The sequence below is a fragment of the Corvus kubaryi genome, unplaced genomic scaffold, assembly GCF_017639235.1.
Source record: "Corvus kubaryi isolate FWS band 111438036 unplaced genomic scaffold, C.kubaryi_AGA036_p1.0 71, whole genome shotgun sequence".
Classification (NCBI taxonomy): Eukaryota; Metazoa; Chordata; class Aves; order Passeriformes; family Corvidae; genus Corvus; species Corvus kubaryi.
In genome coordinates this window covers 18,273,997-18,298,734 of record NW_024582059.1, presented here as the reverse complement: position 1 = coordinate 18,298,734, position 24,738 = coordinate 18,273,997, and the positions used below count along the sequence as shown (strand labels likewise).

The window sequence follows — 24,738 nt, the reverse complement described above, 5'->3', positions numbered from 1 at the left end:
TTAACAGTTACTTTAATGGTTGATACTAGCTGTATGTCAACTTGATTGATGCGTTGTCACTTTGATAGTTAAGGTTATTGGTAGAGCTGCAGAATTGATGTATTATTACTTTAATTCTTCATTTGGGGGCTTTATTAGGGCATATGGGAATTTAAATTGAGTAACTAAAGAACCTGAATTGATTCACTGGAATCTGATTTCAGCACAGACACGGGGGTGCCTGTTACAAAAAGAAAAGGCCCATGTTGAGGCACTTAAGAGGTTTCAAATGTGGAGATCGGTCTGCATTTGGCATGAAAAGAGCCATCCGTGACAAAACCTACTGGGAAACATTATGAAATGACCATTAGGTTTTTACATACACCCAGTTACTGCCTTATTACTTGCATGCTCTCCCCATTTTTTTCTGCCAATCCACAGCCTACCTGAGGGTGAGAGCCCTGCAGGACATGGACAACGCTTGTGAAATAACCAGGATAGAGTGGAACAAATCAAAACAAATGTGTTTAAGGAAATGTGAGCTTTGCCATTGGAAATCTGCAATTAAGTTTTCCAACTGCAATCCATGCAACCTTTTTCCCAAGCTTCAAACATTACTTGTCTGAGGATATGGAAAAAGTTACAGTTGAAACATTTCTCCACAGATGCCAGAGTCAAATTCCATACTTGTTCAGGGACAATCCAACTCTCCAGCTGACAAACTCAACTGAGGCTGCATTGCACCAAATCACGGGGACTTTGCCACCACTTCTTGAGTTCTCATTATGCAAGGAGAGAATCTTAACATTGCTCTCATGCAAAAACACGACACACAAGGAACTGCTTCTTGGAAGACTTTCTTGCCCCATGCCAACACAACCCTTGCTGTTCTGCATCAGAAATGCCTCTCCCAGACATCATAGCTTTTCCACCATGCACTAGATTTTCTTTCCTATACACAGTTTTATGTCTGCTGAAGATCCCTATCAGTCATGTTTTAAAAAACTTAAATTAAAATAGCTGGTGTTAAGGACTTTAAAAAGAGCAATCACTTCGCTAATTCATCTTTAAAAGATTTCCCACCTAACTTGATTCAGACATCAAGTCTGATGTCTGAAGCTACCTTGCCTGCAAGGTAGCTCTAATAGGAAACATCAAGAATGATTTTGTACAGTGGGTGCTGGTAGGGAAGAACCTAGTGGGGACACCAGACCACTTTATGTTGAAAAAAAAGGCAGAACTGAAGTCTGGACCAAGCTTGCTGTTTACTTGTTTGGGAGGAGACAGAGGACAAGAATATCCTATTATACATACGATAAAAAAAAAAAAAAAAAAAAAAAAAAAAAAAAAAAAAAGATTTTGCTGAGCTTCCCATTCTGCATCTTCAGAATTTGTATTACAGTAGTCATTGGCAAAAGGTTTGAAAACTAAAACCTTTCCTATCCGTTTGAAGTCCCTGTGCACTTGCTGAAGGGTAGATCCATGGAAGCTCACTGAGAAAACAGTCTTGAGCACAGGAATCACCTTCTGGATGTTCATATGTAGTGCTACATTTGGATCCATAGAAATCATTAAACACAGTCCTTCATTCTGCACCTCAGTGAATATTCCTTTTTCTACAAGTACATGCACCGACTAATGCAAACCTTGATCTAAATCAGTAAAAACACATAAAAAATGCCTTTTTCCTCCATTGTTCACCTGATTTACCTGGCACTCTGTTTGCTTGAAAATCCTTAAACAGATTTTTTTTTTCTTTAAAAGAAAACCCATGTGTTATTTTACAACAAGAGTTCACATTTTAAAAAATTCAGTTTCACTGGCCAAGGTGTTCTCTTCTTTTACTGAATAATCTTTTTTTTGGTACTACAACACATTTAAATGACGCTCAAAAACTATACCAATTCAAAGAGTCTATTCACCCAAAATCAAAAGCATTGCCTCACAGTGCTAAGGATATGTTAAGTAGCTTCTTCATACCAGAAAATATCTCCATCACCAACTGTGTGCCATCAGCAATGTTGGCAGAATAGCAGTCAGGCTTGTATTTTTATCCAAAGCCATTTTAGCAGTTTTGTCTATTTGTTTTTCATTGCTTTATATTTACGCAAGCAGTACTTACCATCTTCAAATATTGCTCCTATCTGAAATGACAATTCAGAGCTGTGTTCTGCTTCACATGGATAAACTGCTCTTGCTTTTCGGTGGGCAACACTGAAAAATGAAATTATGAATTATAGCAACTTTTTACTATTATGAAGACACTCTCTCAACCATCCTCTCTCCATTCACATTTGGAGATGACTAAAACTTTAAACACAATCTCACATGCATCATTACAGGCTTATAATTCATGCACACAGCCAAAGCTGAAGCTTCACAGCTTACTGTTGGCATTTCTGAATATCATACTCCCAACTTTCTGCACACTTATTTTTATGACAAACTCGACTTTCAACTACAGTTAAATTTTTTTCAAGCGCCAGTCAGCAATGAACTCAATAACAGGCAGAGCATATTATACTTCAAAAATTCAGCCATAATAAGAAATAGGATTTTGTTATCAAGTGTTGGGAAGAATTTGTGAATATACCCTACTACTTGTACTAGTTTGAAAACAAACCAGTGGGAGGCACCAAGTCAGAATAACAATTTAATGGAAATTAAAGAAAAAGAAAAAAATGTAAAAGAAAACACTGGTTCAAACTGACAGAGTCAAAATACAACCTGAGTCCCTATTAGGCAGGGTGGTGGTAGCAGTCTGGTAGAATGGTGGCTGCAGTCCTCTGAAGCAGTGATCCTGTAGTAAAGGGGTCTGCTCTTCCTCAGGAAGTCCAGTGGTGGCTGTGTAGCTCCTGTCCTCTGGAAATCCAGTGGAAAGGGTTGTCTCTGGTGGTCAGAGTCCCAGATTATATCCACGATGGGATGCTTGGTTCCTCCCTCTGGGTGGAGCATCTCACAATGGGGTAATGAGTCATGAGGCCAAGTGTTGATTAGGCTCATTAACAGAAGATAGTCCGGAGGGAGTTATCTCTGAGTCATGTGGCAGGACAATGATGGGCAATTAACAGAAAGATAGTCTGGGGGGAGGAGGCAAGGAAACACTGCCCCACCTGGTTTCAACGGCTGATGGGGATGGTAATAGAATACACTGCAACCCAGGACATTATCCACCCCTTATTCTATTACCATCTACATCATCCCAAATCAATGCCTTCTTAAACTCTAAACACACATACATACATATATATATATACATATATATATATACATACATACATATATATATATATATATATATATATATAATGAAACCCTACACACCGTTCTCACCTAAGATTAGGTCTCCTTGTGGTACACAACGGGTTTCCCCATCTTTCTGCATTACCCACCAAGTGCAACCAGGTCCTTGAGCAAAGACAATCCCACGGATGGGTTTGCCTTTGCCTGACGTGGGATTAATCCAAACAGTCTTTCCTAAAATACCTCTCAGGTGTACCACAGGGACTCTATCTCCATCCACTGTGTGCAAGGGTTCAGACTCGGCGGGACCAGCTCAATTGATGGACCCTTGGGTATTGACCATCCAGGTGGCCTTTGCTAAGTTCACTTTCCAATTTTTGAAGGTCCCCCCACCAAGTACCTTTAGGGTGGTTTTAAGTAGTCCATTGCAGCCTTCAGCTTTTCCGGCAGCTGGTGCATGATAAGGAATATGATATATCCATTCGATACCGTGTTCTCTGGCCCAGGTGTTGATGAGGCTGTTCTTAAAATGAGTCCCGTTGTCTGACTCGATCCTCTCAGGGGTGCCATGTCTCCACAGGACTTGCTTTTCCAGGCCCAGGATGGTGTTCCGGGCTGTAGCATGAGGCACAGGGTAGGTCTCCAGCCATCCAGTGGTTGCTTCAACCACGGTCAACACGTAGCGCTTGCCTTGGCGGGTTTGGGGAAGGGTGATGTAGTCAACTTGCCAGGCTTCACCATACCTGTACTTTGACCATCGTCCACCATACCACAGAAGCTTCACCCGCTTGGCCTGTTTGATTGCAGCACAGGTCTCACAACTGTGGATGACCTGTGAGATGCTGTCCATGGTAAGGTCCACCCCTCGGTCACGGGCCCATCGGTATGTTGCATCCCTCCCCTGATGACCAGAGGCATCATGGGCCCAACGAGCTAGGAATAATTCTCCCTTGTGCTGCCAGTCCAGATCCACCTGTGATACTTTCACCTTGGCAGCTCGGTCCACCTGCTCGTTGTTGCGATGTTCTTCATTAGCCCGACTTTTGGGTACGTGCGCATCCATGTGTCGAACTTTCACGGTCAGCTTCTCTACTCGGGCAGCGATGTCCTGCCAAATTTCAGCAGCCCAGATGGGTTTCCCTCTGCGCTGCCAGTTGGCCTTTCTCCAGCGAACCAGCCATCCCCACAGAGCATTAGCTACCATCCATGAGTCGGTGTAGAGATAGAGTCTTGGCCACTTCTCTCGTTCAGCAATATCCAAAGCCAGCTGGACGGCTTTAAGCTCTGCAACCTGACTCGATCCACCTTGTCCCTCGGTAGCTTGTGCAACTCGTCGTGTGGGGCTCCATACTGCAGCTTTCCACTTCCGGTTAGTGCCTACAATTCGGCAGGAAACATCAGTGAAGAGGGCATAACGTCTTTCAGTCTCCGGTAGCTCATTATATGGTGGGGCTTCCTCAGCACGAGTCACTTGCTCTTCCTCTTCTTCAGAAGATAATCCAAAAGTCTCATCTTCAGGCCAGTTTGTTATAATTTCCAGAATCCCAGGGCTATTCGGGTTTCCAATACGGGCACGCTGTGTGATGAGAGCAATCCATTTGCTCCATGTGGTGTCGGTGGTGTGATGCGTGGAAGGAACCTTTCCCTTGAACATCCAACCCAGCACCGGTAGTCGGGGTGCCAGAAGCAACTGTGCTTCAGTGCCAATTACCTCTGAGGCAGCTTGGACTCCTTCATAGGCTGCCAAGATTTCCTTCTCTGTGGGAGTGTAGTTGGCTTCAGACCCTCTGTAGCTTCGGCTCCAGAATCCCAGTGGTCGGCCATGAGTCTCGCCAGGCACCTTCTGCCAGAGGCTCCAGGACAGACCATTGTTCCCGGCTGCAGAGTAGAGCACGTTCTTCACCTCAGGTCCTGTCCTGACTGGGCCAAGGGCTACAGCGTGAGCGATTTCCTGTTTGATCTGGGCAAAGGCTTGCTGCTGTTCAGGGCCCCAGTGGAAATCGTTCTTCTTGCGGGTAACCAGGTAGAGAGGGCTCACGATCTGGCTGTACTCGGGAATGTGCATCCTCCAGAAACCTATGGCGCCTAGGAAAGCTTGTGTTTCCTTCTTGTTGGTCAGTGGAGACATCGCAGTGATCTTATTGATGACCTCAGTGGGAATCTGACATCGTCCATCTTGCCACTTTACTCCCAGGAACTGGATCTCTCGGGCAGGTCCCTTGACTTTGCTCCTTTTGATGGCAAAGCCAGCTTCCAGGAGAATCTGGATGATTTTCTCTCCTTTCTCAAATACTTCCTTTGCTGTGTTTCCCCACACGATGATGTCATCGATGTATTGCAGATGTTCTGGAGCCTCACCCTTTTCCAATGCAGTCTGGATCAGTCCATGGCAAATGGTGGGACTGTGCTTCCACCCCTGGGGCAGTCGGTTCCAGGTGTATTGCACACCCTTCCAAGTGAAAGCAAATTGGGGCCTGCATTCTGCTGCCAAAGGAATGGAGAAGAAGGCATTGGCAATGTCAATAGTGGAGTACCACTTCGCTGCTTTGGACTCCAGCTCGTACTGAAGTTCCAACATGTCCAGCACAGCGGCGCTCAATGGTGGCGTGACCTCATTCAGGCCACGGTAGTCCACCGTCAGCCTCCATTCTCCACTGGACTTACGCACTGGCCATATAGGGCTGTTGAAAGGTGAATGGGCCTTGCTGACCACCCCTTGGCTCTCCAGTTTGCGAATCATCTCATGGATGGGAACCACAGAGTCTCTGTCGGTGCGGTATTGCCGACGGTGCACTGTTGCTGTGGCGATTGGCACCTGTTGTTCTTCAACTCTTAGCAGTCCCATGGCAGAGGGGTCATCTGAGAGGCCAGGCAATGTACTCAGTTGTCTGATATCTTCTGTCTCCACAGCAGCTATCCCAAAAGCCCAACAATGTCCTTTTGGGTCCTTGAAATATCCATTTCTGAGATAGTCTATGCCGAGAATGCACGGGGCCTCCGGGCCAGTCACGATGGGGTGTTTCTGCCACTCATTCCCAGTTAAACTCACTTCAGCTTCCAGTACAGTCAGCTGCTGGGATCCTCCTGTCACCCCAGAAATAGAAATGGGTTCTGCTCCCACATACCTTGATGGCATCAGAGTACATTGAGCCCCTGTGTCAACCAAAGCCGTGTACTTTTGTGGGTCAGATGTGCCAGGCCATTGGACCCACACAGTCCAAAAGACCCAATTGTCCCTTTCCTCTACCTGGCTAGAGGCAGGGCCCCTCTATTCCTGGTCATGTTGCATGTTGCTCCCTTCCGGTGAATACATTCCTGAGGTCCCTTCAAGAGGATCGGTCATATTATCATTCCTACACCGTCTGGAGTTCTGCGTGCGACAGACCGGAGCAGTGTTGACTCTAGATGCCGCTTCTTGTGGTAGTTGTCCCTCTTTTTAGTTCACGTACCCGAGCTGCTAAGGAGGAGGTGGGTTTTCCATCCCACTTACTCATGTCTTCTCCATGTTCCTGAAGGAAAAACCAGAGGTTACCTCGTGGGGTGTATCCTCTCTCCCTGGTTGGGGGATGCCGGCTCCTAATGGCAGAGACTCTTGTTGGTTCTGGCAAGATCTGGTAAATCTCTTCCTTAAGTTCCTTTTTCAATTTCTGATGGCCTTCTTCAATCAAGCTCCGGACTTGCTCAGCCAAAAGACTTGTTTCCACGGATGAGACGTGGGTGCGAAACGGGGCTGTGACAGTGTCCTCGTAAATCCTCAGTTTGTTCACCAAGCCACCCACCCTGTCCTTGCCTTCCCTCCATTGCAGCGTTGCCAGGTAATGGGAGTATATCTCTGGTCCAAGGCGTGCGAACCTCAACCACATCTGTGACGTGCACTGGACACCATCTGGGCTCTTAGGAAATCTCTCGTCTTCTGAGAAAATGATCTCCAGCACAGCCAATTCCCTCAGGCACCGGATACCTTGTTCCATTGTGCTCCATTTTCCTTGGTGCACCTGGAGGTCTTCTTTACAAAGGTACCTGTCCCTTACACTTGTAAGCAGTCGCCACCAGAGGCTCAGGGTTTCTTGGGTTCTCCCGATCCCCTGGTCAATGACCACATCCTGGGACAGAGATCCCAGTTGCCTGGCCTCACTTCCGTCCAGAATGGTGTCATTGGCTGCAGCGTCCCAGATGCGGAGCAGCCAGGTCAGGATAGACTCGTTTGTCTGGCGGGTGAATTCCCTCCGCAGGTCTCGCAGCTCACCCAGGGATAGCGACCGAGTGATGATCTCTGGCTCTGCCTCTTCTGCTGGGTGCGAAGGTCCTGCTGCATCCTCGTCAGTCACTATGCGGACTGATTTGCTTTTTGATTTCTTCTTCTGAATGGGGGCAACTGCAATCGGTTTAGGCTGTTCTGGTTCAGTGATGGTTTGCATGGGAACGCTGACAGTGCTTTTGGTTCCTTTCTCCTCTGAGTCAGCCTGCGTAGACATGGACGCTGCTCTTTTGCATTTGGTTCCTTTCTCCTCTGTGTCGGTCTGCGTAGAGATGGATGCGGTTGCTTTGCTCTTGGTTCCTTTCTCCTCTGTGTCGGTCTGCGTAGAAATGGATGCGGTTGCTTTGCTTTTGGCTCCTTTCAGTGTGACAGTCTGTGTAGACATGGTATTTGCTGCTCTGCTCCTTTTTACCTCCTCCTCAAGCAGACGTTGCACCACACTAAGTAGTGTTTTGTTTCTAAGCATGGTGTACACAATGCAGGCCATAGAGAAAAAAGAGAATAGAACTGACAAGAAGATCATACTATCCTTAACATCCAGAGGGAACTCAATATTTTCAAAAACTGCTGTGCCTGGCCTGAAAGGCTGGAAGAAACCACTCCCTACTCCTCCCACCAGGGGCTAGGTGCAATTGTTGAAGAGATCCCAGACATAGCAGCCCAGACTAGGACAGCCAAACAAAACTGAGTATATATTCCGAGTGGTATTCATCGCCTCGCAGGTTATTATGCTATAGACATAATAAACCAATAAAGCAATTCTCATACCATTCCCTGGTTTTAACAGGAGTAACACAACAGGCAGGTAGTTCCCCATGTGAGGAAAAATATAGAGAGCAAGATACAGTACCCATGTAGACAAGCTGAGCACCATGGTGAATAGGTTTCTGTTTATACAAAATTGTAATTCTGACTTTTTCTCAGAGCCAGCCCCACATTGGGCACCAAATTATGTACTAGTTTGAAAACAAACCAGAGTCAGAATAACAATTTAATGGAAATTAAAGAAAAGGAAAAAAATGTAAAAGAAAACACTGGTTCAAACTGACAGAGTCAAAATACAACCTGAGTCCCTATTAGGCAAGGTGGTGGTAGCAGTCTGGTAGAATGGTGGCTGCAGTCCTCTGAAGCAGTGATCCTGTAGTAAAGGGGTCTGCTCTTCCTCAGAAGGTCCAGTGGTGGCTGTGTAGCTCCTGTCCTCTGGAAATCCAGTGGAAAGGGTTGTCTCTGGTGGTCAGAGTCCCAGATTATATCCACGATGGGATGCTTGGTTCCTCCCTCTGGGTGGAGCATCTCACAATGGGGTAACGAGTCATGAGGCCAAGTGTTGATTAGGCTCATTAACAGAAGATAGTCCGGAGGGAGTTATCTCTGAGTCATGTGGCAGGACAATGATAGGCCATTAACAGAAAGATAGTCTGGGTGGAGGAGGCAAGGAAACACTGCCCCACCTGGTTTCAACAGCTCATGGGGATGGTAATAGAATACACTGCAACCTAGGACATTACTTTAATTAGAAAACCAAATATTACAAAACTTGAAGGAAAAAGCTAAGATGATGAAGACCTTCACCGAAAAAACTCAAAATATTTCCAAACATGGAAAACAACATGGAAGGAAGAAGGACAAAAGAGTGAAAGAAAAGAATGAAACCACAGAGAAATGTAAAGACAGAGGAAAGTCTTTCAGAGGCAAGAAGGCTAGGATGAGAAGCCTCAATTTGACAAAGGTGGCTATGGAAAAAGAAAGAATCTGTATTTTAAAAGACCCTAAGAGAAACACTGCAAGAGAGAGACATTACGAATTGTCCACCCAAAACAAAGCCCTCCTGTATTAACCAACCACTGGCTCAACCTGTGTGCCTTCCACCAAGGGAGGTGCTCAAAGGAAAAATAAGATGCAGTAAACATGTATTTTATTCTGTCAGAATGGCTAAGGTTGCATTTCCTGGTTTGAGATAATCATTCACATGCCATGGAAGACTACTTTTATAAAGATACAGAAAAAGGAGGCAAATAAATAGCCAGCAAAAGTTGAAGTGCACACTGTACCTTTCCACTGCTCTGTCAGTGCCAGTGGCAGGGTTGGGGAAGAAGAAAGTGGGCAGTGCAGCATTTGTGGCAGCTGGGTTAGCAGATGGAGCGTTCATCCACGAGACCATTGATGGGCGGCTTTGAGCAGGGCTGAGAGGAAATATATTGAAGGCAGAATTAACAATGTGAACAGAATTTCCTATCGTACCACAGTATTTGAATCTTTATGACTGGACAACCTGTTAGATCTTCAACTTCAAACCAAATCATATTGTCAAGCTGATTTTGTAGAAATGGCCATCGTATGATTCTGCACTCCTCCTTGGAAATCTTTCTCCTACATGCCCTATATCCTAAGCTAAGAAGAATTACCTGAGATGCATGACATAAGCAATAAAAAGGCAAAATTCCCTATTTCTTATCTAATAAAGATTGACAAAGTGAAACTGCATAGAGCAGGCTATCATTTGAGCTGCCACTCTGCCTTTACAAGTTTTGATGGATCTATTTAAAAATCTCCTCAGTGCATGTATGACTGGGAAGATTTCTAAAGAGGCTGCAGCTATTACAACATTGGGATCACGATGCTGGCTCTGGATTGAGATCTCCTTCACAGAGCTATGCAAACACTGCCTCAGTGGCTGCCCTCACCAACACACTGCTCAAATACACACGAAGTTAGTGGCTGAACACAAAGTTGACACAAGAGGAGAAGAAATAGCAGGCAAAATTTAAAACTTTTATTAGTAAACATACAAAGTTGTCCCCAACATAAAGGATGTTCCTAATTTCACACCTTAAAGAACTAAAGCATTCCAGCACTGGAAGGCTTTCTTTCACTGCATGGACAAAGCAACAAATAGTCCAAACACTGAGTGTCAGCATGTCTTTGGAACAAAAATCTGGACTTCAAGCAGTTTCTAAGCAGAAACAGAATTAAAATCATTCACACACAGCAATCATTGCTCAGAAGTACAGACTTCCCAATACAGCATTTATGACTTTGTCTTACTCCAAGATTAACCTCTTAGACAGCATAAATCTGCAAAGTACCACCAAAACTAAGAATCCAGTCAAGAACGTTTTTGTGGGGGTCTAATAAAGATGGATTGACCACAAGCAAAAAGAGGGATCAACAATCAGCCCAGTTATAATTGAAAATTAATAAAAGAAAGCAGGAAAAGTAACTCAGATAGCTGATTTTAATCTTATTGTACACTGGAATATTTAATTTCTAGAAGAAATGATCCCAATTTGTTGCTTTGCATAACATGATTTACAATCAAATTCAACTTTTAGAAACTCGTTCTCATAGCCAAGATATCTCATAGTCATTCTAGCAATTACATAGTTAAGCAGACATTCATTTTGAGTATTAATTTTTAAATTTAGTACATTATAAAAGGGTGAATGTCACATTCCTTATTACAAGACAATGGCTTTTCCTTTGGAAATGTGGCAGACGACATTTGAATAAAAGCTGGAATTCACGGTTTATAAAACAGCATTCTTCAGTTAATTCCACTAGTGAAAATGAAACTTAACTGTGCTGGAATCATAACCAGAAGGGTTTACCAAAACATGGTCTGCTTTTAAAAATTATCACATTTACCAAATAAGGGAAGGAATCATATGTATTAAACTGAATGATGAGGTGGATTATGCTGACTAGAAACATATTTCATGCTTAACTTTGGAAAGAGAATATCCAGTCATCTTTTCTGCATGGGAATCTTCCACTGCACCATTTTTTTCATCTTCCAATAATGACATACATTTAAGAATAACATCTACATAATTTTGGGGTTTTCTTTTACTTGAAGTTGTCCTCTTCCTCCCATTTTTACCTAATAATTGAAAATTTTCCTCAAATAAAACAAAAACCTTCAGCTAAAAGTGACTTCATTCAGAGACAAACCAAAAAAATAAACACCAGCATTTGGATCATCTTCTCTAAATACTGAGGAAAAAACAGTTCTCAGTGGTACTGTAAAGTTTACAAAGTTTGCCAGAAAGTGAATTATTTCTTCATCATTCCCCACACGATGTCCACATGCAGAATTAATTTTAACTCAGCAGGTGAACACAAAAGTTTTTCAAAAGTGAATTTAAAAAAAGTATTCTACTTTCATAAACTGAACTCTTCTACTTAAAACAGTCCTGAGGCTTAAAGAAAAAATATTTTCCTTGTGCTCCTATTTATTAAATTCAAATCAGTCTCATGGCAGGGGGGTTGGAATGGGATGATCTTTAAGGTCCCTTCCAACCTAAGCAATTCCATGATTCTGTGATTAAGACTGGTGTTAGGTTCATTTCTGAAACCTGTAAAACTACCGAAAATAGAAAAATAACACTCCAAGTATATTGCCACAGGAGTATTAAAATGTCTTTAATGCAAACTATTCATAATTCAAGAATATTCTACCAAGTGGTCTTCTCTAGTGCACACCCCAGAGGTGTGGTTTAATTTTCAACAAGTGATTATTAAACCTTGCATTTATTAAATATTTCATTGATAGATGCATCATATTAATCTCTGCAATTTACTCAATCAGCTCTAGAACAACACACACCACCTGCACCTCAGACACAGAATTAATGACTTCAAAGCAATGGTCAGAACAGAGAGGACACAAAAGGAACCCTCTGACCCAGGAAAGCATTGGTCATTCATAAGAATACTTGGAATAAATACCAGATGGTTTCTTGCTGAGACTTGGAGAGGAAAGAAAGAGGGGGAAAAAATAAAAGAGAAAAGGTGTGCACATAAAGGAAAAGAAGATGAAATAAAATGTTCAGCTCCATGCCATGGCATGCTAATTTCTCAAGTTAAAGAGACTCAACAAGAAGTGTAATCTATCACCAAGTAAGACTACACTGTCCTTTACCAGACAGGATTATATAAAAGCATGTTAAAATTGGCAGGTTTTCTACAAATTCTGAGCCACTCCAACAGTTCTAGTGGAAAAACACTCCAGAAGTACAGGTATGTGGAGTGCTGGGCTGCTCCCTCCCCCACTTTTTTGATGAATTCCCTTAATACTTTTCAGCTGTAGGGAAAGCACTGCAGCAGAATTTGCCTGTCATTTTAGGCTGCTGGTTAACCAGCAAGAGATCATGCTCTACCCATCCAGCAGGAGACAAAAAAAAACAACACATTTTTTCAATAGCAATAACTTCATCATGTTAAGAAGAAAGAAAAAAAAAATTTGATAGCTTTAACTATTAAGCCCATTCTAGAATTTATGGATTTGGTTGTGAGGGGTTCTTTTTATTTATTGTACTTGGTTACCTCAGGAACCACTTAATTCTTGTTATTGAAACAGAAGGCTTTACTCAATAAGAAAAATAATTTCCAATGTTGCGGCGTGTAAGCAACAAAAGGTTAGATTTTATTGTTTGTTCCTTGGAAAGGTTCTTGTCGTAGCAAGGCTACCTTGCTATAAAGCTTTGCACACCTTGTTTATCAAAATGATGATATATTAGAAAGTATTGCTTGTGTTATCACATAGCATCTCAACTTTAGGAAGGTATGTTGAAGAAATCCTTTCTCCTAAGGCTAAAATGAAGGCAATGCATTTCCTGTGGGTAGGAAAAAAACCCAAAAAGGCTGACATAACCATCTCTCTTTGAGGAAAAAATGCTATTGTCTAGCATAGTGAACGATGGGAAAAGGGGGGCGGGGGGAACGGCTTTACTGAAAATAAGCTAGAGATTTTGTACTGATATTCAGAAAGAAACTTCTGAAAAAAAGATTTTATTGGATGTTTATCTGGCTGGTTCCTAAGGTAACACAGCTAAAGAGCAGCCTCTTATCTTGAGAGCAAGGAAGAGAGTCTGTGAAAAGAATCTACACTGCAACTCTTGAGAAAAAAAAAGGTTGTTTCATAGACAAGTTTGGCAGCGCCATGGCTGTCGCATCGCAGTGTCTGGCTGACAAACTCAATGAAAGCGTTCTTGAAAGGTTTCATTACAAAATGACAGTGTGTATCAAAGGGTGTTGGCTATTTCTGATTCTATATGCAATCCAACAGTGACCTCCAACACGTCTTCCTGCACGCTAAAAACCCCTGTGACTTGGGGAGTGGGAAGCACAAAAATACATGGCCAAAATTCTAGAAATTGTAGCTACAGCAAAGCTGGAGACAAACAGAAGGCCAAAATTTCCCCATCTGTGTTCCCCCTGAAAAGAAACTCCATCCTCAAAATTTAAAGTATGTGACATGCACACAGCATTCCTCAACCCTCATTTATACAGAGCACATCAGTCAGCACTGAAATAGAGCTTTTGTTAACTCGGATTGCGAAGTCTCAGTGAAGCAGCTAACACATTAGTGAAATGATCTTTCACGCCAGTCTGGTAAATCCAAAGCTAATGTCTACAGCAGCTGTCCCAAGTTAAAGCATTTCTAAATGATAATTCAGACAAAGCAAAAGTGAAGTATGCACATCTATACGGATAGAGCTCACTGCTGTTCCTTTCAGAAAAAAAACCCCAAACAATGAGAGGGCTGTGTTCCCTGGAAGCATGCAAATAAAATAACAGAAAAAAAAAAAGTAAGAAGAAAATTTTAAAAAGGGAAACTTTAGCTCATCCCAGTGATTGCATCCACACCTCTCCCTGCCCTGGGCACACACACCATTTACCCTGTTCTCACAGAGCAGTGCTGCTGTCAAGCTCACTGGCAGCCAAGGAGATGGCAAGGTCTGTTTTGTACGAGCCACATGACTAAGTTATATTATGCCTGTCTCAAAGAAGCTGCAAAATGAGGGCTCTTGCTCTGCTTGCATAACGAAAGGGTACAAAAAGAAGTGCCTGCTCCGCTAAACCCGCTCTCAAAGTGCTGAGTCACTGGAGAGGTGGCAGCTGAAACAAAAACTAACTGCAGAATAAGCACAATGACCCAACAGCTGCTAGAGCACCTTCTTTGAATAAAATAGGATGATGACATTAGATATTATACGAAGTTTTCAAGACAGTGAAACCGAAGTCACTCATCATTTATGTAAAACTACAAATTCCCACCACTGCCAGAAAGTACAAAAAAGAAAGTATTACCATTTTAAGGAGACTAGACATGCAGTCTACTGATGTAGATATAACAAGGCTGATGGGAATTCATTCAGCAGTCAAACAAAATTAGTAACTATTTCCAAGGCTTCTGTTATGTGCAGAACACCACTATCTCTGCCCACCCTTGCCATCTGATGGCTCTTTTAACATCACTTTGCTCACCAGCAATTTGAACAGCTTGAGATTTCATGAAGAATGAGTAACTTCTTCCCAGCTTGGTCACAAAGACCCTGGATGCTGCACAGCACAGATCTTGTCACCATTTTGGAAGTCTTTATGGATATCAAAAACCCCAAAACTAGGCCCACAGTGTAGCACTTATATACCACTGAGCTGGGTAACAGAATATTTTACTGTCAGGAGGCCCAATTAAGCAATATCCATAAAAATAGAAAAAAATACTGAATTAGTTCATCTTCCACTAGTCCCTTGCATGTTCCTGAAAATCCATTTACACTGGTGCTTCCATTTCTCCTCTGGGCTTTGAGCACCTTTGGTATTTGGACTGTCAGGACTGTACCTTGCGTGCTCCTATAGAAGCATCCAAGGTGGGATTTCAGTTTGGAAACTATGAATCTTACTATTCTTAGCACAGAAACGTAATTGCTTTAACGAGCCCGGCACCCACCCACCCACTAATGAAAATGTTCGAGGGACAGGAATGCTTTCCATCCCCTCCAATTGCAAAATCCCAAAGGCTTAGAGAGGGAAAGAAGAACAGACAAGATAAACAGACAGCATAATCTCAAGGAAGGCTACTCCATATCCTGCATCGTAACTTCATCCAGAACAACCATTAAAAGTCACCACGTTCCAGCTCCCTGGGAAACCCAAACACCCTGCAGTCTCAAATCCCAAAAATGAACTCTCCAGCTGAGGAACAAGACATTAGTTTTCATAATTTGAATGAAGAAGTGATTGCTCAGTAAGTGTAGGGGACTTCCAACAAAAAAGGTAAGACTGACCCAATTCTGAAAACCCAGCACTGTGAGGGGTAAGTCTGTAAGGTCTGTAGATAAGCCCTGGCACAGGACATTGTACTGTAAGCACAAAGCAATCTTGTGACGAGGGCCCAGTTACAGCAACAAATCTTTCCTTATCAGAAAGAGGTCCTCAGAAAGATTAATTACAACACACAGCGAGCCGAGAGAATACCAAGTGTTCAGCTTTTTAGGTTCATTCTGAGGTCAAGTGAAAACAGACATAAGGCAGCCCACAGTATTTTAGGACATGACTTGTAATCCACCTTTTGACAAATCAGTCATTGCAATAAGGGAAATCTGCACTAATCCATCAGTGGTGAGCTGCCATCACAGCCAGAACTCTGGGAAAGGCTGAATAGGACAGGCCTCACATCAATAAATGATTCCGTAAGTGAATTCTATAATCAAACCACAACAGCTGCAAAAGAAAGTTTCCCTCACCCTTTTTAATTTAATTACATCACATCTGATACTGCAACTTTGGCAATACCACCTCCTTCATTATAAGAAGACTTTAAATTACACTTTGTCTTTACTTGCTCAGGTATACTTATTAGCCACCAAAGTATATATACCCAGTTTAGCTATCACTTATCTTTTGCATGTGAAAGCCATAGTGCAATAGGGTGAAAGTCAAACTTTGTGCCACTAACTTTCAACTGCAGGTAAAACGGAAGACTGACTATTGCTCCACAGTTCAAATGCCGTTTAAGAGCTACCCATAACCCCTTCTAATCCATGTTTGTAAACCCAAGACCACCACTATTATCAAAACAGTTTGGGGACTAGCTTAGAAAGGCTATCCAGCCTCTTAGTATCTGAAATCCTGAACTCTTAGGAAACTACACATTTTGAACTATTAAAAATTTGAGTTTCATACACCACAGGAATAAAAATCTGAGTGATTAAGCTGCATATTTTCCAGTGCCAATCAGGAAGGCACTGAAAGTAATGTCAGGGCCACATCCTCCAGCAAAAAGCTATGAAGCCTCTTGAAGAAGAGATGTGGCAGACCTGTTTACTTTTTGGGCAAATGCAATAGAAAAACCAGAAACTCTGTAGGACAGAGTCTGTATGGACACTTAAATCAGAGAGGAAAAAAGGAAGAATGCAAATCTGTGGTTAGCATTAAACTGAGACTACTGTTGCTGTTCTACCTTAAGGGGAAAAAATGTCCATACTAGTGGAGAGCAATCCTTTACCTAGCTCAAAACTCTAATTATGAGTTTATGTTTGAGATCACCTTGTGCAAAGCATCCTTGGAGAGAAGGTATTTTCAAAGAGTACATGCTCATGACACAGTGCTCCATCGAGTAGAAGTGGTAATTTGCCCATCCTAGGCTATTTGGAGTTTGAATCCTGTGTCTACAAAAACCACTCTAACTTTGTGATTGACAGGGGGGGAAAAAAAAAAAAAGCTATGTTCTACCATAGAGTGTATGTAAAAATAAAACATATTTATTTTTAGTATTTGGCTCTAGATGGAAGTGCGAAGATAAAAATAACTTCAGGAAAAAGGTTAAAAAAAGTTTAGGGTGCATGATAGTCTTAAAGCAGCAAACTCAGGTCTCCACTGAGAACCACCCCTGCCAAGCATCACCCAAGTCTCTACTCACCCCTACAGCAGCACATGACAACACAGGACATATGTCTGATCCACACAGATCTTTCAGAGAAAATCTAGCATCAGGCAGACACACACTCACAGACATGAAAACCAACAGCTTAACGGGGCTTCAAAATGGCACATATGTGAAACATCACCTTCGAGTTACACCGTATGCACAGCACATCTTTACATACTGACATGACAATTGAGCAGTCGGGGCTTTGTGAGATATTTCAGATTGGTGGCAAAGCTCTTGCTCTCTCAGCTTCTTTCACCACTCTGGCCATGAAGCCCCTCCTAGAGCCCATCAGGAGGTGAGGGTGTATTTGCCTCCATTTGGTGCTCACCTCACCGTGCTGGAAGCTGGAGCTCCTTTTGTTTTGGAAGGTGGGACAAGGAAATCACAAAAATCTCTGCCAGGAAACATCATGGTGACAACAGCTATCATTCTGGAAAAATCAAGCTTCTTTTTTGAAAACAAATTCCACAAAAAGTATTCTTGTTACCCATCATGTACTCTTGCTTAAAGCAAACTACTGGTATAAACCAGCTCTTGGAATATCTGACACACCTTGACCCACAATGCAACATCCCCCCCCCGGGAAACACTGCAAGCAACTCTTCTGCCACAAAGAAGTCACCATCACCTTGTTGACTGCATAACTCCAGAGTGATCGATCTCCTACAAGTAACACCCATGTGTTACAAACATCAGCAGAAACTTGAGAAACCGGATCCTCTGGTATAATTCCATCTCCCCTAGACTCAGTATGGCATTTGTTGTAGCTCAGTGAACACCTGCAATACCATTTGAGAGACGATACTGAGGGTTTAAGAATTGATTTTGTCCCAGTTTGGCTCAAAATACAAAACATTTTGAAATCCTGCACAAACAGAAAGGATTGTTCTTCACCCAGTTCTAAGGATTGGTCCAGTTTATGAGCATAGTCTATAACCAACAGCCAGTGCTACATTTCCTGGAGCTGTGAGAGCTATCAGAGGTACATTCTGCCATTACTACACTGGGGCCGCTCTGCATTTTGGTTTGGGTTTTATTTGTTAAGGCAGGGTCCCCTGAGTCATCCAAACTAGGAGGGGAAAAGAAGCCAACTTAGGGTGAGAAAGTAGAGGAAAGAATGTAGCATACACAGACTACTCTGTCACTGTCCAGGCTTGTTACAGATGTAGCTCTTAAGCAAACTTCACAGACAGGCAAGTGGAAGAAAGAAATTACTTTTGACAAATAATCTAAATGCACATACCATGCACCTTTATTTTCTTCCCTTCCAAAGGGAACTCTAAGTACTGTTTCCAGTGGAGCAGAAAACCTCAAGCCACCAAGTCAGGTTTCCAAAACAGCAGTGCAATACAATTTTTGATGAAAATTAACAAATGCAAATAAAGATACAATATTCCTTCAAACACCTGAAGTTCCCAAACTCTCTGGATAAAACCCAACACTCCTTTTATTCTCTGAAGTGGCATTATCAATGTTCTGCTAACCCTGTGTTCCTTAATTAGCTTTCACTGATTTTATACCAGCTACAACATCTTTTCCACACATGCACCTCTCTTTGGTAAGTACAACTTACTGCTAATTCTACCCACTTCTAGAGGATAGTACAAGAGGATAAGGGAAGAGTAACTTTAGACCTCTACTGAAGAAACAGCATTTACAGAAAATACTATAAATCTGGAATTCTTTCAATACATATGAGAGAAAAAAATTATTCTAGTTAATAAACTCTCAAGTCAGCAGTTAATTATTATCAATTATTCTATGACTATCTATATATTTTCATGTGTTACATACACCTGCACATATATTTTACACTTGTTTAATCACCAGAGCAGGCTACTCAGAATGCCATTATGGAAAATACTTGTAACAGATCTTTTCTCCAGACCTGCTCCTTCCACTCTTCTTGGCACTAAAGGCTGGAAAACTTTGTCTTGATAGCTGTTAAAGTCTGAATGAACAGCAAACCAGAGAATTCAATTCAAGTTCAAATCTGATTTAAAAACAAGTTATGGTCAGCTTTTTGTGTATCAAACCTGAATATGTACTAGAGAGATAGGACTAACATTTCAATGTCAATTTCTGCTAAATTTAAGTCATGCTCAAAAACTGAACATTTACAGCATCTGCTGAAAGTGACAGACTGCACTTCCATTGGAAACCAGGCATCGAATTTGTTAGGAAGAGATTAAAAATGATAATGTTCTTAGACAATAGCATCTGAGCACACACTCATTGCAGTGTGTTTATCCAAACCCAAAATTGGGCCCCAAATCTTAATAATATGGCATCTAAGTGCAGCTTAATGCTTTCTTGAAATACAGCTAGGGTAATACATCATATAGAGAATAACTTACATCTTCACTGCTTAAATTAAAAAAAAATTAAAACCATTTAAAATTTTATACAGGTTACCAAAAAATCAACTAGGTTTCAATAGAACAAGAACATTTCTTTCCTGCAAGCATTCAAGTGGGCTCTAAGCTCCACCACAACATACAAACACATGTTTTTGTAGCAGAAGAAAACAAACACAGTTATATGCAATTTGTAAAAATCACTCCTCACCAATCTGAAAAGGGAAATGTGTTTCACAATCATACTAGTGGAAGCATCCTCACTTCATATTCAGTTACTTACAGATGTGCTGTCCAGCCCGCAAGATCTCCGCTGTCCATGATAAGGGGATTTCCATCCAAGAGCCCAGGGGGGCTTCTGGAGAAGGCAGGTGTTGGAGACTGGGAAGAAAGAGAATCCATGCTCCCAGTTGGAGTCTCTTCTCTGGGAGAGCTGTGACTGTCAGCTAGAAAAGAGAGCATGAGTCAGAAGGATACTCAAGGAATCATCTCATAAAGCAAAAGAATCTGCCTTGGAGATAATGTCCTGAAATATGTAAGAGAAGAAACCTTACTGTCCCATCTCCACAAGGTATTTTGGAGGACAAGCAGTCTCCCAATATTTCCCCAAAAGGTATCACTGCACAGTTTCCCCCACTGTTCTCTCCAGGCTTTCTTCACATACAACATATTCCCAATCCCCTTTTTTCAGTATGTGTTTTATGTGAATGAAATGCTAAATTTTGGGGAGATATTTTTAGACAAAGGCATCACTGCATATAAGAAAATAGTTTAGGATATGCACATTTGCAATGTCTTCCTGAAAACACAGTCTCTAAAGATAATTTAACACGCATTTGAGGAAATGATTGCTCTCAAATACAATAAGCACAGTCTTCCCAAACATGAAACAATGACATTTAGAAAGGTCAGAATAAGCAAGAGATCTCTAACAAACACACAATACCCAAGAATGTTACTTTTATTACTCTTTTTTAATGGTGTTACTTTCAAGAGAGCTCATTGTATTCTGAGCTACTATTTGTTCCCATAGGCTACTCTTAGGATATCACTCGAGAGGCAATGTATTCAGATGTGATTGATTAGGAAAACATTAAAGGAATACCATTCCTATCCCAAGGACAGTAAGATAAAGTTACCAGTGTGTCAGAGCAGTCACTGCAAACCGTGCTGACACATCAAGACAAACAGCACATTCTTCACTGAAAAGCTAACCTTCACCCACATAGCTTTTCCCTTTCAATCTTTACTTTTTTAAACATCTGCTGTACATTTCATAAATTCTAAAGGAGGTGCGTGAAATGAGGATGTTTGCAAACATTGAAGTATCCAGCACAGCTAAGCCAGCAGTCTCAAATGGGGCCTGTAGCTGCTTTCAATATATTAATATTTAACAGTAATAAAGATCAATTCCAGCCACCCTTTACAAGGCTCCCAGCATCCTTTCCTCTGTCCGCCCTACTCCCAGTAGCACTCATGAACATAACCCACAGGCCTGCCAAATAACACCACCAGAAAAGTCTAGAGTGGATTAGATACCACTGCCCCCCCCTAGTCTTTGTTAGAGAGTTCTGCTCTTTTGGAACCAAAAGTTTTTTGGTAAAAAAATTAACAACAAAGTCCTAACACAGCATAAAAATAATATAATCAAAAGCTGTTAAAATATTATGCTTGCTTGACAAGCTGTATCTCCTATATACAGTAATATACAAGATGAAGTCCTGTACAACCTTACTTTCTAAGTCTAAATGAATTAACATCTGCTCAGGGAACAACTGAGCTTACTTCTACTCCATCAAGCTAAGCAGTACTGTTGCAATGATTTCTTTCATTTATTATTTTTTTCCTAATTAACTAAAAGCGCAACACCACAACAAAAAAATGTGGACAATGAAAAGCCCCCCTCGCTGGATAAAATCCTTCTCACAACCCTGTTACAGCCTCAGCCAGCTCAATTCCTTCTGCTACAAAAGCTTGAAGTTAGCAAAACCCTATGCTGCTTCCCCAGCCCTCTCGTCCTCCCCCCCTCCCAGCAGCTCTCAGAGAACAACCTCCCTAGAGAGTAAAATGACATACAATGAAAAACAGTGAAATGATAAAAGTGATCATCTGGAAATTTCTCCCCAAGCAGCTGCTAATTTAAGGATCTAAATTAGCCCGTAGTACCAAAGTGTGATATGCTTTGAGGGGGAAAACATTAACCTAGGAAAGTGAGTCACTTGCACTGTGGCCCAATCCTGCTCACCTGGCACCTCCCCACTGCACCAAGGCCACGGTGCTGCTGCCTGACATTTACATAACATGAGAATCACGGGAGTGTCAGGTAAAAACTAAATAATTACATCTCATTTGCAGATGTATGTGTCACAGTGATAAACATCTGGGAGATCAGACAGTGGTATTGCAACCTTACTTCATAAATTCCTTAGAACTAGACTTAAGTCCTTTTAATCCATCACAATTTCTTTTCAAAGCAGTACTATTAGCACAACCTAGATTATCAAACTACATACACTGTATCAGAAGGCCATATTTACCTCAACCATTCACTTAGCATTACTAAAACACAGTAAAAATGGATATTAATCTAGTTTTTTAATAGTACAAATACGACCAATTCACAGCACCTCCCCATAGAAAGCAGAGGATATTCTGTTGAATTGTTTCTCAGAACACATAGAAGAAGTAAAAAAACCCCATAAAACAAAAAAATCAAAGCCACTAAACACTTCAGTCACGCACAGCAGAGTCAACATTGGAGACTGTAGTATACAGGCAATTATGCTTGACATTATCATACATTAAACTGTGTGTTAAATCTTTCCTCGAGTTTTTACTTCTTCCTTCCTGAGCCAGTGTTTTCTCACAGTCTGTACTGCATGGCACTTGCAAAACTAAGATTGGGTTTTTTAACACTAAAAAAAAAATTTAGATATTTGAACAGGAAAACGCATGCTAAATTCTATGGGACTACGTAAAAACCCTCTAAAAACATGTTCAAAGACACTTTACATTTCTGATGTCTTCAATTATCTCCTTTTGTAAAGTAAAACAATATTTTTATTCAGGAAGAGGCAATTCTGTGTAACTGCAAACACAGATGACTAAGACCACCTAGCACATTTTCATGACTAAAAACAATATACGCTCCAAACCTAAGTCTTCAAAATATAAGGTCATTGCTATGATTTCAAGAGCACAAAGATCTCACCCTCTATGTCAGTGCCAAAAGTTCTGCTAACTTCAGAAATTATAGTAATTCCTGTACATGGCAGAGGTCATAGAACTGTGCCTCATTATCTCTTTATTCAGCTTCATAAACTGCTTTTGATTAATGCCCATCTCACATTGGGGTCAAACTACATCGTCCAAATAGTCATTGTCTGAAAACATCAGTAGATGATAAAGGGAATGAAGAATCAATTGGTTACTAATTAACATACTTGCCAATCAATGCATGTACCTTCATTTTGTTAGGCCTTACTTTCAGGCATGACCCATGTAATATGCACTACTAATTATTATATTACCTCTCCTATCAGGTTTCTGTGCTGTGTGACAGTATTTCAATGATCTCCTTTTGAAGTTTAACACTGAATCTCTTACTTCTGCAGCTGTGGAATCATGCATCTATTTGATAAAGCTGTTACAATTTCCCAGTGTTCTCTCTGAAAAGGCTACATCAGATGTGATTCTATGGGGTTTTGTTGTGGTTCCATCAGGACGACACTAAGCATTAATTCCACTGCTTACTCCTACTCATCAATCCCGTTTGCACATCCAGGGCTGGCACTTGTTTTTGCCATGGCTTTAAATTAATATTATGATGAGCTGATTGCCCTCTGTGACCAACAGACTTAGCAGAGTCATTGTTTCTAAGGATGTGCTCCATTCTGTAACTTTGGGCTACATTTTCCCTCTAAAATCTGTACACTTGTTTCTCAATACAACCAGGTTTATTTTGTTTGAATGGCTGCAGCTTAGCACACAACCACAACTCCTACCGCCTGTCATTATTTGCAATTCTGCTTTGTCCCATGTGCAAATATATCGTCAAAGATTTGTATTTACCTTTTTAAATACTGCTACTCCATTAGCATCCCTCCAGTTGCTTCAAACTTCTTCAGCAAGCTACAAGATGTTTTAAAAATTAACATTGCCAAGCTATACAACCCCATGACTAGAGACCTTTTTTCAGACAAGTTAGGTGACTTTGCATTATTCAAAATATTCACCTAGCAACAGGCCTACCTGTGAGCATTTCTGGTTGAACACACATTGATTATCGTAACTAAGTTCTTTTTGATACTTCTTCAAAACTCGTAACACACATTTACTTCTAGCTATTTCCTCTTTTCCCAACCCCCTGCCCTCTTCCTATATTTTGCTCTGTAGAACCAGTAAAGATGCTAAGCTGCTGGAAAGCTGCCTTTTAAGTTTTGACATGGTTTATTTCTTAAAGTGTGTGTTAAGGACATTGCTGGAACTGAATCAGCTTTATGGGTTTCCTTTTACCTCAGAAGTCAGGGGCTCCTAATATTGATAGTCTAGTATTTTTTACTGTTTCTCTCCTCTCACTCCTCTTTATCTCCAGCACTGTTCTCCAGTGAGCAGCATTGTCAGGTCTCCAACTTCTATGAAAACACTGACTGACACATTGGACTGAAAGGTCCTTTCTAAGAGGAACTCCAGAAACTTCCTATTTTTCTTTCCTACTCCTTGAATTCTGATGAGCTCTTACCTTATAAAACATGCAAGATGTGATTTCCTTTAAAGCTCATATATATTATTCCTTGAGCATACAGTTTGGTGTTCTTGGTGCCTTCACCTTCTCCTTCTAAAAATGTCAATCCCCCTCCTTTTTCTATCCTATTATACTCATTTTTGGGTGCCAAAGAGTGCCTGAACAGATGAAGGACATGAGGTTCTTGGTACAAAAGCAGTAAGTCTCTATGACATCTCACAAATTTCTGTCAACATTCCAGCCATCTTCACCTTTCCTTCGTCACATTTGTGGGAAGACTCTGAGCTCAGCTTGGCCATCTTTCTGGAGCTGCCATCAAGCTGCTTCTACAATTCATGTCCCCATCCTACGCAAATAGGTGTAAGATCCAATTTTACTCTCAAGAGAGTCAAAAACTTGTTTCACATTCTCACCACCTTTTGCATACTATTTTAATTTT

The 24,738-nt window shown here is 41.5% G+C and overlaps 1 protein-coding gene across 2 annotated transcripts in view; it reads right to left on the bottom strand.

The window, feature by feature from the left end:
- The window catches only part of ARHGAP10 (Rho GTPase activating protein 10), a 145,189-nt gene that overhangs the window by 6,447 nt on the left and 114,004 nt on the right, over positions 1-24,738 (bottom strand). For both annotated transcript variants that reach the window (XM_042049978.1, XM_042049979.1), the window contains 3 exons: positions 19,839-20,001; positions 9,532-9,663; positions 2,102-2,193 (listed from right to left, as the gene is read on the bottom strand). In XM_042049978.1, coding sequence (XP_041905912.1) covers positions 2,102-2,193; positions 9,532-9,663; positions 19,839-20,001 — 387 coding nt within the window. The remainder of the gene's footprint in view (positions 1-2,101; positions 2,194-9,531; positions 9,664-19,838; positions 20,002-24,738) is intronic.